This window comes from Misgurnus anguillicaudatus, chromosome 12 (genome assembly GCF_027580225.2).
Source record: "Misgurnus anguillicaudatus chromosome 12, ASM2758022v2, whole genome shotgun sequence".
NCBI lineage: Eukaryota > Metazoa > Chordata > Actinopteri > Cypriniformes > Cobitidae > Misgurnus > Misgurnus anguillicaudatus.
In genome coordinates, this window is record NC_073348.2 from 2,190,033 (window position 1) to 2,202,065 (window position 12,033).

General features: G+C 36.9%; 1 protein-coding gene across 1 annotated transcript in view; it reads right to left on the minus strand.

Moving 5' to 3' along the window:
* Positions 1-247: 247 nt before the first annotated feature.
* The window catches only part of LOC129446078 (fibrillin-2-like), a 38,619-nt gene continuing 26,833 nt past the window's right edge, over positions 248-12,033 (minus strand). The window contains exons 10-12 of the mRNA XM_073873772.1: positions 808-978; positions 590-727; positions 248-460 (exon numbers count right to left, since the gene is read on the minus strand). Of these exons, the coding sequence (XP_073729873.1) occupies positions 312-460; positions 590-727; positions 808-978 (458 nt within the window). The 3' untranslated portion in view covers positions 248-311. The remainder of the gene's footprint in view (positions 461-589; positions 728-807; positions 979-12,033) is intronic.

Sequence of the window (12,033 nt, forward strand, 5' to 3'; positions counted from 1 at the left end):
AATCAAGGGGTTGGGGGGTCTGTCCAAATCAACTTTCCTAGTCCACTTGACTATATATCCGCTATATATATATATATATATATATATATATATATATATATATATATTATTTGTAGTATAAATACTACAGCGCAATGTATAATAGGAGTTATTTACCGTAGAGAGATTGAGCACTGATAGAATTGCGAATGCTCGGGACAAAAAGTTAATGTCAAGGCCTAAATGTAAGTAATGTAATGAGAATCAGCAATGTAAGTCCTCTCTTTATCTTTATATTTCTTTGAAGCAGAAGTTGTTGGATATCTACTGAATCACCTGTAAACTGTGGCTTGAGTCTCACCAATGCAGATGTGTTTGTCTGGAGCTCTGATGTAGCCGACGTGACAGGTGCAGTGATAAGAGCCCAGTGTGTTCACACAGTTTCCATTAGTACAGGGATCAGATGCACACTCATCCACATCTAAACACACAACACATATTCTTATCATTCAGTCAAAATCATTGCTTCAGAATATACAGATATAAGATGTGTTACAGTGAAGGTGATCTGAGGTTATGATATGATGTGATACAGTGATTGTGTGGTGACCTGAACATTCTCCCCTGTGGTTTTCTCTGTATCCAATGTTACAGTCACAGCGGTAGGCTGAACCCACAGGTACACAGCGTCCATTCAGACACAGGTTAGGAAAAAGACGGCATCTGTTCACTGTATCATTCATACTGACTAAAAATCAAACATCAACTCATGAGACAGTATGTTGTTTGCTCAGTAAAAGTTTGTTTGATGTATAAAGTTTTGCTCACAGAGAGGTCGCTCTGGTCTCTGTTCATGATGGAGAATTTGAGGCATATGAGGAATCTCATGAACCGGAGGTGTTTTTTGTTCATTGTCCAATGAATGAAGACTCAGATCAGGATCTTCTTCATTATATCCTGTGAGAGCAGAGCCCACCAGACACATTCTGAAGTATTCATCTGTCAGGAGAGAGAGAGAGAGAGAGAGAGAGGCCTGATACATCATATGAAGATATATAAAATTATTTTGTGTTGTTGCTCGGGGGTGACGGGTCTTTGATGCGCAAATATAAAAGCACAGAGACATATACCAGTATCTCTACAATAGGAAAGTCAATCGAGCGTTTGTACATGGAATAGATGGTTTGATGGTTTAAATGTCACTACTGTCCATCTGGTGTGAGTTTTTTTAAACTCCAATTTTTAATTGACTTGTTTGAGTTTTTATGGCGACACATCAAGCTTATCACGCAGTCCAATAGACCTTTCTCACAGTAACCGGAAATACGTAATCGTCGTGAAAGCGGAGTTCCTGTCAAGCGTAAACACGCTAAAAAAACATAAACCCGGGCAAGTTTGAAATGGATCAAAGAGTCTACACAACTTCGTTAACGGATTTGCCAAATATTACATTTGCTGATGTGACACAACTAATGGAGGAAAACTTTTTCCATGAAGAATTTGTCCATACATTTCTAGGTAAGTAGAGAGCAAGTCTAACTGTTACTGAACTGTTAACTAAAACGACACATTATTAGCGTGTCCACTTACACATAATGTATGTATAGTAGATGATATAGACTACCTTACTAAAACATTATAGTCTGCTTTGAATGAAGCATCATGGTACCAATTACCTTAAATTACTGCCTATGATTGTCCAAGTGAACGTCTTGTGTGTAGCAACAATAACGTTAGCCGGAAGCTATCATTATTGGTCAAGATTTTTGTCTGGTAATGTCTGTGATTGTATGTTTGTGTGTAGGGGTGAACTTGTTCCAAGAAAAAAGGGTAGAGACAGCATTTGATTGCAAGCAGCGACCAGTGAGCCCTAAAATATAGTCGTCTTTAGTGAAGTGTCTGGTGCATACATAATGCTCCCCTTTCTTATGGTCAAGTTAGGTCCTTAATCTCGCCGGATAGCCTGAATCCATTTCTGTCTAACTTCACCATCAACAGAGAATTAATGGAACAGATACGGCTTTTTACATTGCCTTGACTGCCGAGGAAGTAGATTTCCGCGACGATTGCGTATTTCCGGTCATAAATACGGAAGTTGTGAGAAAGGTCTATAGTCGCCAGCATCTTTCTCATTCAACACATTATAAGTTATTTGAACAAACCATAATAAACAAATAAAACTATCACATTTTTTGTATTATTTTTGTTTGATAAAAATATTATTACATTGCTTCTTACAGGCTACATGGAGTCATGAAATTATAAAATTATTTGCTTTATCATTTAAAACATAACAAAAGTACCCAGAAACACATTACAATCTATTATAAACATTAACTAATAAGCAGTTTATGTCGTATATATTCTGTACTGTAGCATTTTTGTAATAATATATACAATAATATATACTTTTTACTTTACTTTACTTTATACTTTATTGTCTCATTTCTGAGAAATTTGTCTTGGACATCAAAAACACAGCCAGTGCGAACATATGTAACCATACAAAAACATACAATGAACAAACCGGGTTAAATACCCAATTACAATATACACCAAAATCCACAAAATAACACTAGTTACCGCATACACAATCTCTAAAACGTGTTTTAAAAATTTATTTTGTCCCTATTCAGCATTCTAATTGCAGAGGGAACAAATGAGTTTTTAAGACGGTTAGACTTACACAATGGGACTCTATAACGTTTCCCAGAGGGCATTAAGTGAAAGTTTCTATGTAAAATGTGTGTCTCATCAGCAACAATTTTCCTAGCGTGATTTAAAACCGATACATCATACAACTCTTGTACAGTTTGTTTCTCATTCCACCCGATAATTTTATGGGCATTATGTACCAATCTCCCAATCCTGGATTTTAACTGGACAGTCAGGTTACCATACCATGCTGTAATTCCATATCGTACTAAGCTCTCAACCGCAGACTGATAGAAAAGGTACATAATCTTCTGATTCACTCCGAACACATTAAGCCTACGCAAAAAGTAGAGCCTCTGCTGCAATCTGGAACACAGATTATTAACATGAGAAGACCAACTAAGTAGATTATCCATGAAAATTCCCAAGTATTTATACGAGGAAACCTGTTTAACATTGATACCCTGTATCGTTACTGGACTGTGGTCTCCCACATGTTTTGGGTCAAAAATCATTTCCACTGTCTTCGTTCCATTTAATTGTAAAAAGTTCCTGTCGCACCAGCAAACAAATTTGTCAAAAGCAGAGAAGTATTCTGTAATATTTGTTTGCCTGGTCAGTAGACTGAGAACAGCTGTGTCATCAGAGTATTTTATAAAAAACGTATTGTCTTGACTAGCGACACACTCATTAGTATATAATGTAAATAAAATAGGTGAGCTAACGCAACCCTGTGGAGCCCCCGTATTCGTAGTTTCCACTTTTGAGTAAGAATTATTAACCCTGACCCGTTGTGTCCGGTTAGTTAAAAAAGAATAAAACCACTTAATACAATAAGGGTTCACATTTAGCTCTGTTAACTTATTAATTAGTACAATGGGCTGTAGTGTATTAAAAGCCGAACTAAAATCTATAAAAAGTAAACGAGCATACGCTTGGGCATTTTCCAGGTGAGTGTTAACCAAGTGAGTGATGCAATTGACAGCATCCTCAGTGCCTCGGCCGGCCTTATACGCAAACTGTAGTGGATCTAGGAATGGCTTAACCTGCTCCTTTAACTCTGATATAACAAATCTTTCGAAACACTTCATAACATTGGAAGTTAACGCTACAGGTCTAAAATCACTATTTTCAACTGGACCATTTTTCTTAGGAATCGGTACAATTATGGATTTTTTCCAAATTGATGGAATGATGTGGGAATCCACTGAACGTTGAAAGATAGGGCAGAAGGCTTTAGTAAGTTCTCTACCACAGCTTTTTAGCAAAACGGTAGAGATCCCATCAGGACCTGTAGCTTTTTTTGAGCCTAAGCCTCTAAATAGCTTGCTAACTTTACGAGGATCCACCTCTATTCTCTGATCTAAGTCACATGTAATGTTATCCAATGTATCCAAATTTTGCACTGGTGACTCATACCGAAGAAAGAAGGCATTTAATTCATTAGCTTTGTGCTCATCCTCACTGGTTATGATTCTTTTACGAGATGGGGCCATATTGGTTGCCACTTTTATGGCGTCCCACATTTTTTTAGAGTTCCCTATATTAAAGTTATGTTCTATAGTGTCCTTATGTTTTTTCCTTGCCTTCCTCAGTAAATGATTTAATTCCTTTTGAACTGATTTATAGTAGCTACTAATATAGTAGCATAATATTAGTTGTTTTTAAACAATTATTGTATTTATTATTTACTGGCAGTTTCTATGAAAGCTTTAACTGGATGGATTTGTAAATACAGATAATGGGTGCACGTGCGACACAATACACATTCGGCTCTTGTGGATTATAGACAAAACACATTTTTTTAGAGATTTATGTTTCTATTATGGCAACCCCTCATTGCACAAATTATGCCGGTCTTTCTGGATTTCATAATAAACATTAAAAAGCCAGTCAACACCGCACACTCGTGTCCCTCGCAATACCAATACTACGAGTTAGCTTTAGTGGCTCACCAGGAGTTTTACACAAAGAAACTAGAAGGTGGCGCCCACATTTATGTCAAAAATAAGGTGGATATACAGATATCAGTTCTTGAAAGCTGTATTTTGGACCACTTATAAAATCCTAATAAGAAAGTGTTTCTCCACATCTCATAAAGAAAAACAATCAAGAAGCTCCTTTAACCTAAACCGTTCAAGGAACAAGTGATTAACAGTTTCTTCAGTCCCACAAAATAGACAAATTTTCCCCACTGCTTAATTTAGATTTGCCACATGCGTATGTAGCTATAGCCACGTCAATCAGTCTCTACTGAAGGTCCGCAAAATGCTGTTCAACAGTTGTCTCACCCAAAAACCTCCAGCAACAGTTCTGACCAACTCCAATTCTTACTTTGTTTAACACAGTTTGATGGGTAACTTTTACACATGTTATGTGCAAACTTTACTTCTTAATGTCCTAAGAAATCTAGAATAAATGAATGGCCAATTTCCTCATTATCTTCCTGTACAGCTGCTGAAACTTCAATACGTGGAACTCTATCTCCATGACATTTTTGAAATAGTGTAACAAGGACTGGACAACTCAACCAACCTCCTATCAGATTAAGCATAAACGAAGACCCTTCATACAGCAATTATATCCAAGAAATTATTTTCTCCCCAAATTCAATAGTGTTTAAAGCATTAAAAACGCTATTCATAACCTACACGGTCAAAAGCCTACTGCTGGTCAATGGATAAAAACCCACATAAAGATTATTTCTGACAAACAAATCAATAACATCTCTCAAAAGAAACAAATGATCCATTATTATGCAGCCAGGAATACAGTAAGGTTGCTCTTTTTCAACCACCACTTGCAAAATATTTTTAATTCTGTTGGCTAAACACTTAGACAGTATTTTGTAGTCTGAGCACATTAAAGACACAGGGCGCCAATTTTTGAACAACCCAAGATCTTTTTAGCAGGAGTAAAATCACTGCTCTCTGACAGCTGTTTGGTAAACAACCTCTTTTTAAAACATTCACAAAATAGATTATACAAATCTATACCTAAAACACTCCAAAACATTTTATAAAAATTCCCATGGTAAACCATCAACTTTGACTTTCCTGTAGAAAGCTGTATGCCTTTTTGTCCTTGGGCTTTAATTTAGGAAGATAAAATGTAATTTAGTAAAGTTGAAATGACTTACTTTTTACTTTTTTTTAGACCACTTTACTTAAGTAAAATATTATGAAAGTACAGTAACTTTTACTTGAGTATAATATTTTATTACGTTTTCCACCTCTGTTTTTATAATATTACAATCTTAAGTCACCATATGATGATCTGAGAAACAATTTGGTTGTATATTAGTGCGAATAAGCCTGTTTATACTATTTACTTAGTATATAAACTATGCAATCTAGCCCCTATCACAACAGAATCTAATATCTTTATCTAAGTATTTTGCTTAACTAACTTATTTCTATTTCTCAATATATCCACTAAATTAAAATCCTTTACACTATCAAGAAATAACATCCTAGATTTTAAATGAGGCTCCTCCCCATTTCTATCCAACAAAATATTTGTTGAGCAGTTCCATTCTCCCCTTGCTACAACACACACACTGCCATCATCATATTGTTTTATTGCTTTCTTTAGCTTTTGAAGTTGTTTCACAATCTCTTTCTATATTTGGATCATACACATTAACAAAAAAGAATGTAACACCTTTAAATGAGAAAAGAAATGCAACACCCACGCTAACATTTGTTTCATGACTTAAGTACTATTTGCATGGGATTAGTATAATCTGGGGACCTTGTGTAATTTAAAAATTACCTCCCTACATCTGAGTTTTGTTTGCACGGGATAAGCAAAGCCTGTGATTTCAGAGTCCTGTCCTATACAAGCTACACAGATTATGTTTGTGTCTACCTGCTTGGATTTACTTTTATAATAAATATACTGCACTTGGATCCTCAGCCTCTTCTTGTCTACCAACCCACATCACACAATCGGACAGCGACGCCGACGATATTTTTCTTGCGTTTTGAAACATCACATGTATGGAAAATCCATATTAAAATGATATGCAGACAACATTATGCCCAGTTAAACTAAGCGTTGTACGCTCCATATATGGTTGTTCAAGGCGGAGATGCACGTACGCACAATCTTTCACTGACTGGGATTTATGAATGAAATTTTGCACAGTTTCTGGTTTTATAAATCTAAAAACGTTTACAACGTATACAAATTCTGCCTTACGTGGGTATGCACAGTTTAAGGATGGAATCTACTCAAAGTTTTATACACGAGGCCCCTGGAGTTTCATGCCTTAGGCCAGCCCACTTTAGTTCACGACTGACTATATTTATATTATGTAATTAAAACCATCAGTATATAAGTCTTCTGTAGTGCAATGTTCTCTACAGCCCTTTAATTCATTGTATTTTAAAAATATCAGTGCAAATTCAGCAAGTGTATTCACAATAAAAATGTATTAGAATGTCTAATAACAGTTTTCTCTACAACACAACAATGTTTAACATCATTAAAGCTATTTTCTGTAAGAAATAGTGTTTATAAAAATACAAACCTTAAAAATATCAAATAAATACAAACATAAAAATAACGATTAAAATAACATTTATTGCACTTACTAATGATATAATCATCTCCTTTTCCTATGCACAAATCAAGGAAACAGTTGCTTTAACACTTTAAATATTTTTAACAAATATGAGAATATTAGTTAAAGGTTAACTTCCAACACTATTCTTTAATGCATAACAATTTTCTATCCTGAAATATGAATATATATTTTCTGTGCAAACATGTTCACAAATATACAACCCTTAAACCCAAATAAAGAATAAAACAAGAATAGCAGTGTTCTGCTAGACTTTGCTTTCACAGCATTCCTTTCTATTGACATTTCTTTCCCCTGAAAACAAACAGGACAAACTGCTCCATAGAAGGATTCTCATCAATTCCTTGTAGCATTTCCCTAGCTGTCCTGACAATGGAACCCTCCAAAAGGGGAATATTTAGTCAGTTGTAGCCATATTGTGAAACCTAAGCAGACATTTACTTATTTCTTCCAAAGCTGAGCTGGGGAGTTAATTTACCTTCACATGAGCATTAAAATGAGTGTGTACTTTCACCTTAAAATCAGTATCAGCTGATGCCAGTTTTTAATATTGTGCAACTCTCCTGGCATCTATAAGCTCACACTCTTCCTCCTCTTGCAACTTTAGCTTTAGCCCACTTTTTTTAAATTTATCAGCTGCACACATAACTCCTTCAAAGTCTCTAGCAAACTTCTTGAGGCCCTCCTCTGTCCCCTCAACCAGGCATTGAGGTGTGATAATATCCATTCTCCTGGTCTGTAAGAATTTTGAAGTGGGGGGGATGTAATCTCAAAAATCTGGAGGAAGAGTTGAGCCATGAGCACGGTCTTATACTTCAACAAGCCTTCTATGAATCCCTGGTTGGCTTTTGGGTTGTCAGACACTGGTGTAGGACGAGAAGGCCATCCGCAAACTGTTCCCACAAAGATGGGAGCATGAAATTGTCCAAAATGTCTTGGTATAAAAAAAATGTCTTGGTATGATGAAGCATTAAGAGTTCCTTTCACAGGAACTAAGGGGCAAGCGCAACCCCTGAAAAACAACCACACACCATAATCCCCCTCCATCAAATTTTAAGGCTTGGATGGAGCAGCTTGATCATGGAAACCCATTTCTTGAAGCTCTCTATGCACTGTTCTTGAGTTAACCTGAAGGCCACACAAAGTTTGGAGATCTGTAGTTATTGACTCTTCAGAAAGTTCCACGCACTGTGAGTCTTAGCATGCACTGACCCAGCTCTGTGATTTTACCTGGCCTACCACTTCAGTTGATGTTGCTCCCAATTGCTTCCATTTTCTTATAATATTACTAACAGTTGACCGTAGAATATTCAGTGGTGAGGAAATTTTATAAATGGACTTATTGCACAGGTGGCAACCTATCACTGTACTACACTTAGATTCACTGAGCTTCTGGGAACGACCCATTCTTTCACAAATCTTTGTAAAAGTTGTCTGCATGGTAAGGTGATAGATTGATTTATACACCTGATGCCATGGAAGTGATTGGAACACTTGAATTCAATGATTTGGAGGGGTGTCCCAAAGCTTTTGGCAATAGAGTGTATCGAAGTATGACTGAACATTGGTCTTTGGATCTGATATCTTGGGGAGTGTCAATCTGTACTGAGAATATGTCAGCTTGTCTCACCTCTTCTGCTATAGTCACCTTTATCAGTTGGCTGATGACATCAAAAACTTTATTTTATTTTTCTTTAGACATAAGAGTTACTAGAGCACCTCTGCATTTTGTACCCGATTCATGCTGCTTTTTGCTATTTTCGATGCAAGTGTTAGCATGCTGTTGGAGGCAAATGTCATACTCAACTCCACAACATTACTATGATTAACAACAATGTTTTCTAAGCTATAACCTGCCTCCTCTTTATGTCCCCTGTAGCTAAGGTCACATTTGCTTATGACTTTAACAACATCCACTATGCACTACATCACCCGACGTTTCTTTCTCATTTGCTCAGAATGCAGTTAACAATAGAAAATAAGAAAAACATTTATGTATATCTTTTGACTGAGATTGAGCAAAGTAATCAAATATATCAGCAGAATCATCTTCATCTTCCTTGCTCCTAGCCTGCTTAGTTGTTGCCTCTACTATCTGTTTCTGAGTAGACTCTGCTCTTTCTTTTATACTTCCTTCTGTATCCCTAGACTCAAGTACACCTGTATTTAATCACAATAAAGAACATTCTACATTTTAACATATTTGATGTAGAAAGCACTATTCCCTTTCAATCATGGGCTTTGTATATTTACTGTTCTTTGTTTATTAATAGCATAATGTAGTAACACTTGGGCATAAAAAGCTGCCATAACTATTGTGTTCATGTTTGCTTATTTACAAACTATGGTACAACAGCTTACCTCTGTCTTCAACAGTGAGAGCATCAGTCTCTTGCATGATATTACTGGGTCCTGGCTCTGCTTCTGACACTAAATTACATTTTTAAATTATGATAATTTATGATAATATCTCTAAACAAAGCTTTCTCCAGAATAGGGGTGGGCGATATACCTGTAAAAAAAATTAACCAGTAGAAATGTTTTTGAATTATCGTTTGTATCGCGTTTGCGCTCGCGTGATGTTGAACGTGACGCACGCAGCCACGCATGACGTATAACGTATTCACTCACAATGGAAGGGGAAGCCAGTGCAACAGCAGCAGTGGCGGGCACTACAAATCTCTGTAACGAGGAGAACGACAAAGAGATTGTCAAGAAAAAAGGTGCAACATCTGTAGTGTGGAATTTTTCTTTTGGTTATAAAAAAGTGATACAAGTGAGACACATGTGATTTGCAAGGTATGCATGACGACTGTTCCGACAACCGGAGGAAATACGTCAAACCTGTTTTATCATCTGAAATCAAAGCATCCATACGTGCATGCCCAAAGTAAAAAAAATGTGGATTTCCACCACACAACCCCGCCTCCCGCCTACCAGACCGCTTCTAAACAACATGTACAAACATCATTAATGACGTCTTTTGCTAAAGCAGTTCCTTATGAAAGGAATTCTCGAAGATGGGTGGACATAATCAATGCACATATGCAAAGATATGCCACCTATCAGTACAGTTGAAAAGGAGGGTTTTAAAGAACTGATTCACACACTGGATCAGAGATATACAATGCCAAGTTGCAAATATATACGACAGGTGGAGTTGCCGAGTTTATAGGTGTCTTGCTTTAGCGAAGTTGAAAAAGAGATATGTGATGTTGCATACTTTTCAACGACTACAGACCTCTGGATGAGCCGTTCAACGCAGCCTTACATGAGTCTAATGATACATTTCATAACAACTGGACTCTGTGCAGTAAATGCTTACAAACCTCTTATTTCCCGGGAGACCACACAGGAGAAATGATTACAAGGACTCAGAGAGGCATTGGAGTCTTGGGGATTACAAGAAAGCCGTCAAGTCAGTGTTACACTGCCAACGCGACTAATAACATCACAGCACTTCAACTTAACAATTGGACCAGGCTACAATGCTTTGGCCATTGCTACACCCAGACCTGCCAACCTGTACGCATTTTGCGTAGCAGGTACTCATTTTACCTCAAAGTACGGTGGTACGATTTGTCTCTCTAAACTATGCAAAAACCAGGTAACGCCTCTGCCGCACGAAGTACTCAAAACAAGCAACAGAAAAAAGAAAAATATGTCCAATCATAGCACTGGGCTCATCCACTAAATAGAAAGTCGGGATGATTGACAAGTCATATGGCCAATCAGTAACAAGATTCTGCTATCGACGGAATCACAAAAGCCTGCGTGATCTCCTTCATCCACCCGCAGTTTCCCACCCGCAGTTTCTGACAATCTTTTTCAACAGAGAGTCAAGACGTCTGACTTGCTAAGGTAAACTGGTCAGGGTGGATGTGCAAAGTTGAAATAATGATTTAGCTTAATTTTATGAAGTCGACAGTCTCGCGGGCTCCGTTTAACGTGCACTTGACCGCAAGATGCGCTAACAGTACTTCTGATTTGTAAATTAGCATAATTTATAATTGAGCGCTTATGAAAAGTACCATGATTTTACCATGGGGCAGATCATCCAGTTTGAGTCAAATAAAAACGGAAAGTTCACTTTCAGTGAAGGGAATTCACCTGACTCACTCAAGAAAGAAATCATTAAGGTTAGGAATAATATGAGGGTCAGTAAATGATAACAGAATGTCATTTGGGAACTATCACCCACTATTTAACAGGAATATCACTTTAACAGTGTTTGTGCAGACATGCTAAACTTTGGAGAATACAGTATTTAACATTAATAATGTTATTAATCACCATGTTTGGCAAATTTTGTTAAACATGATTTAATTCACATTTATAATTATTTTTAAAGCAGATTATGGCAGGATGGGAAAAAAGTGAGTACAATGTGCAGCATGTTACCTTGAAAGTTACCAAGAGGTGTGTGTGTGTGTGCACGTGTTAAATTATATGTTTAAAACCCGTGTTCTGTCCTTTCGGCTGATGCTACTGTACTCAAAAAAAAAAATTCCAAGGTTGGCAGGTCTGTACCCCAGTGGTTCTCAAACTTTTTTAGCGTGCGGCCCCCCTTGTGTACAGTGCATTTCTTTGTGCCCCCCCAAAGAAAATTTATGACAAATTTGTTCTAAAATGTAACATTTTAATTAAACAAAACATACACAATTATGCAAAGTAGTGCTGTTGTTAGTAATCTTATATTTTTTATGGTTTAATTACACAGAATTTATGATAAATTAATGTATTTTATAAAATCTCATAAAACTGGGGCCCCCATGGCACCATCTCGCAGCCCCCAGTTTGAGAACCACTGG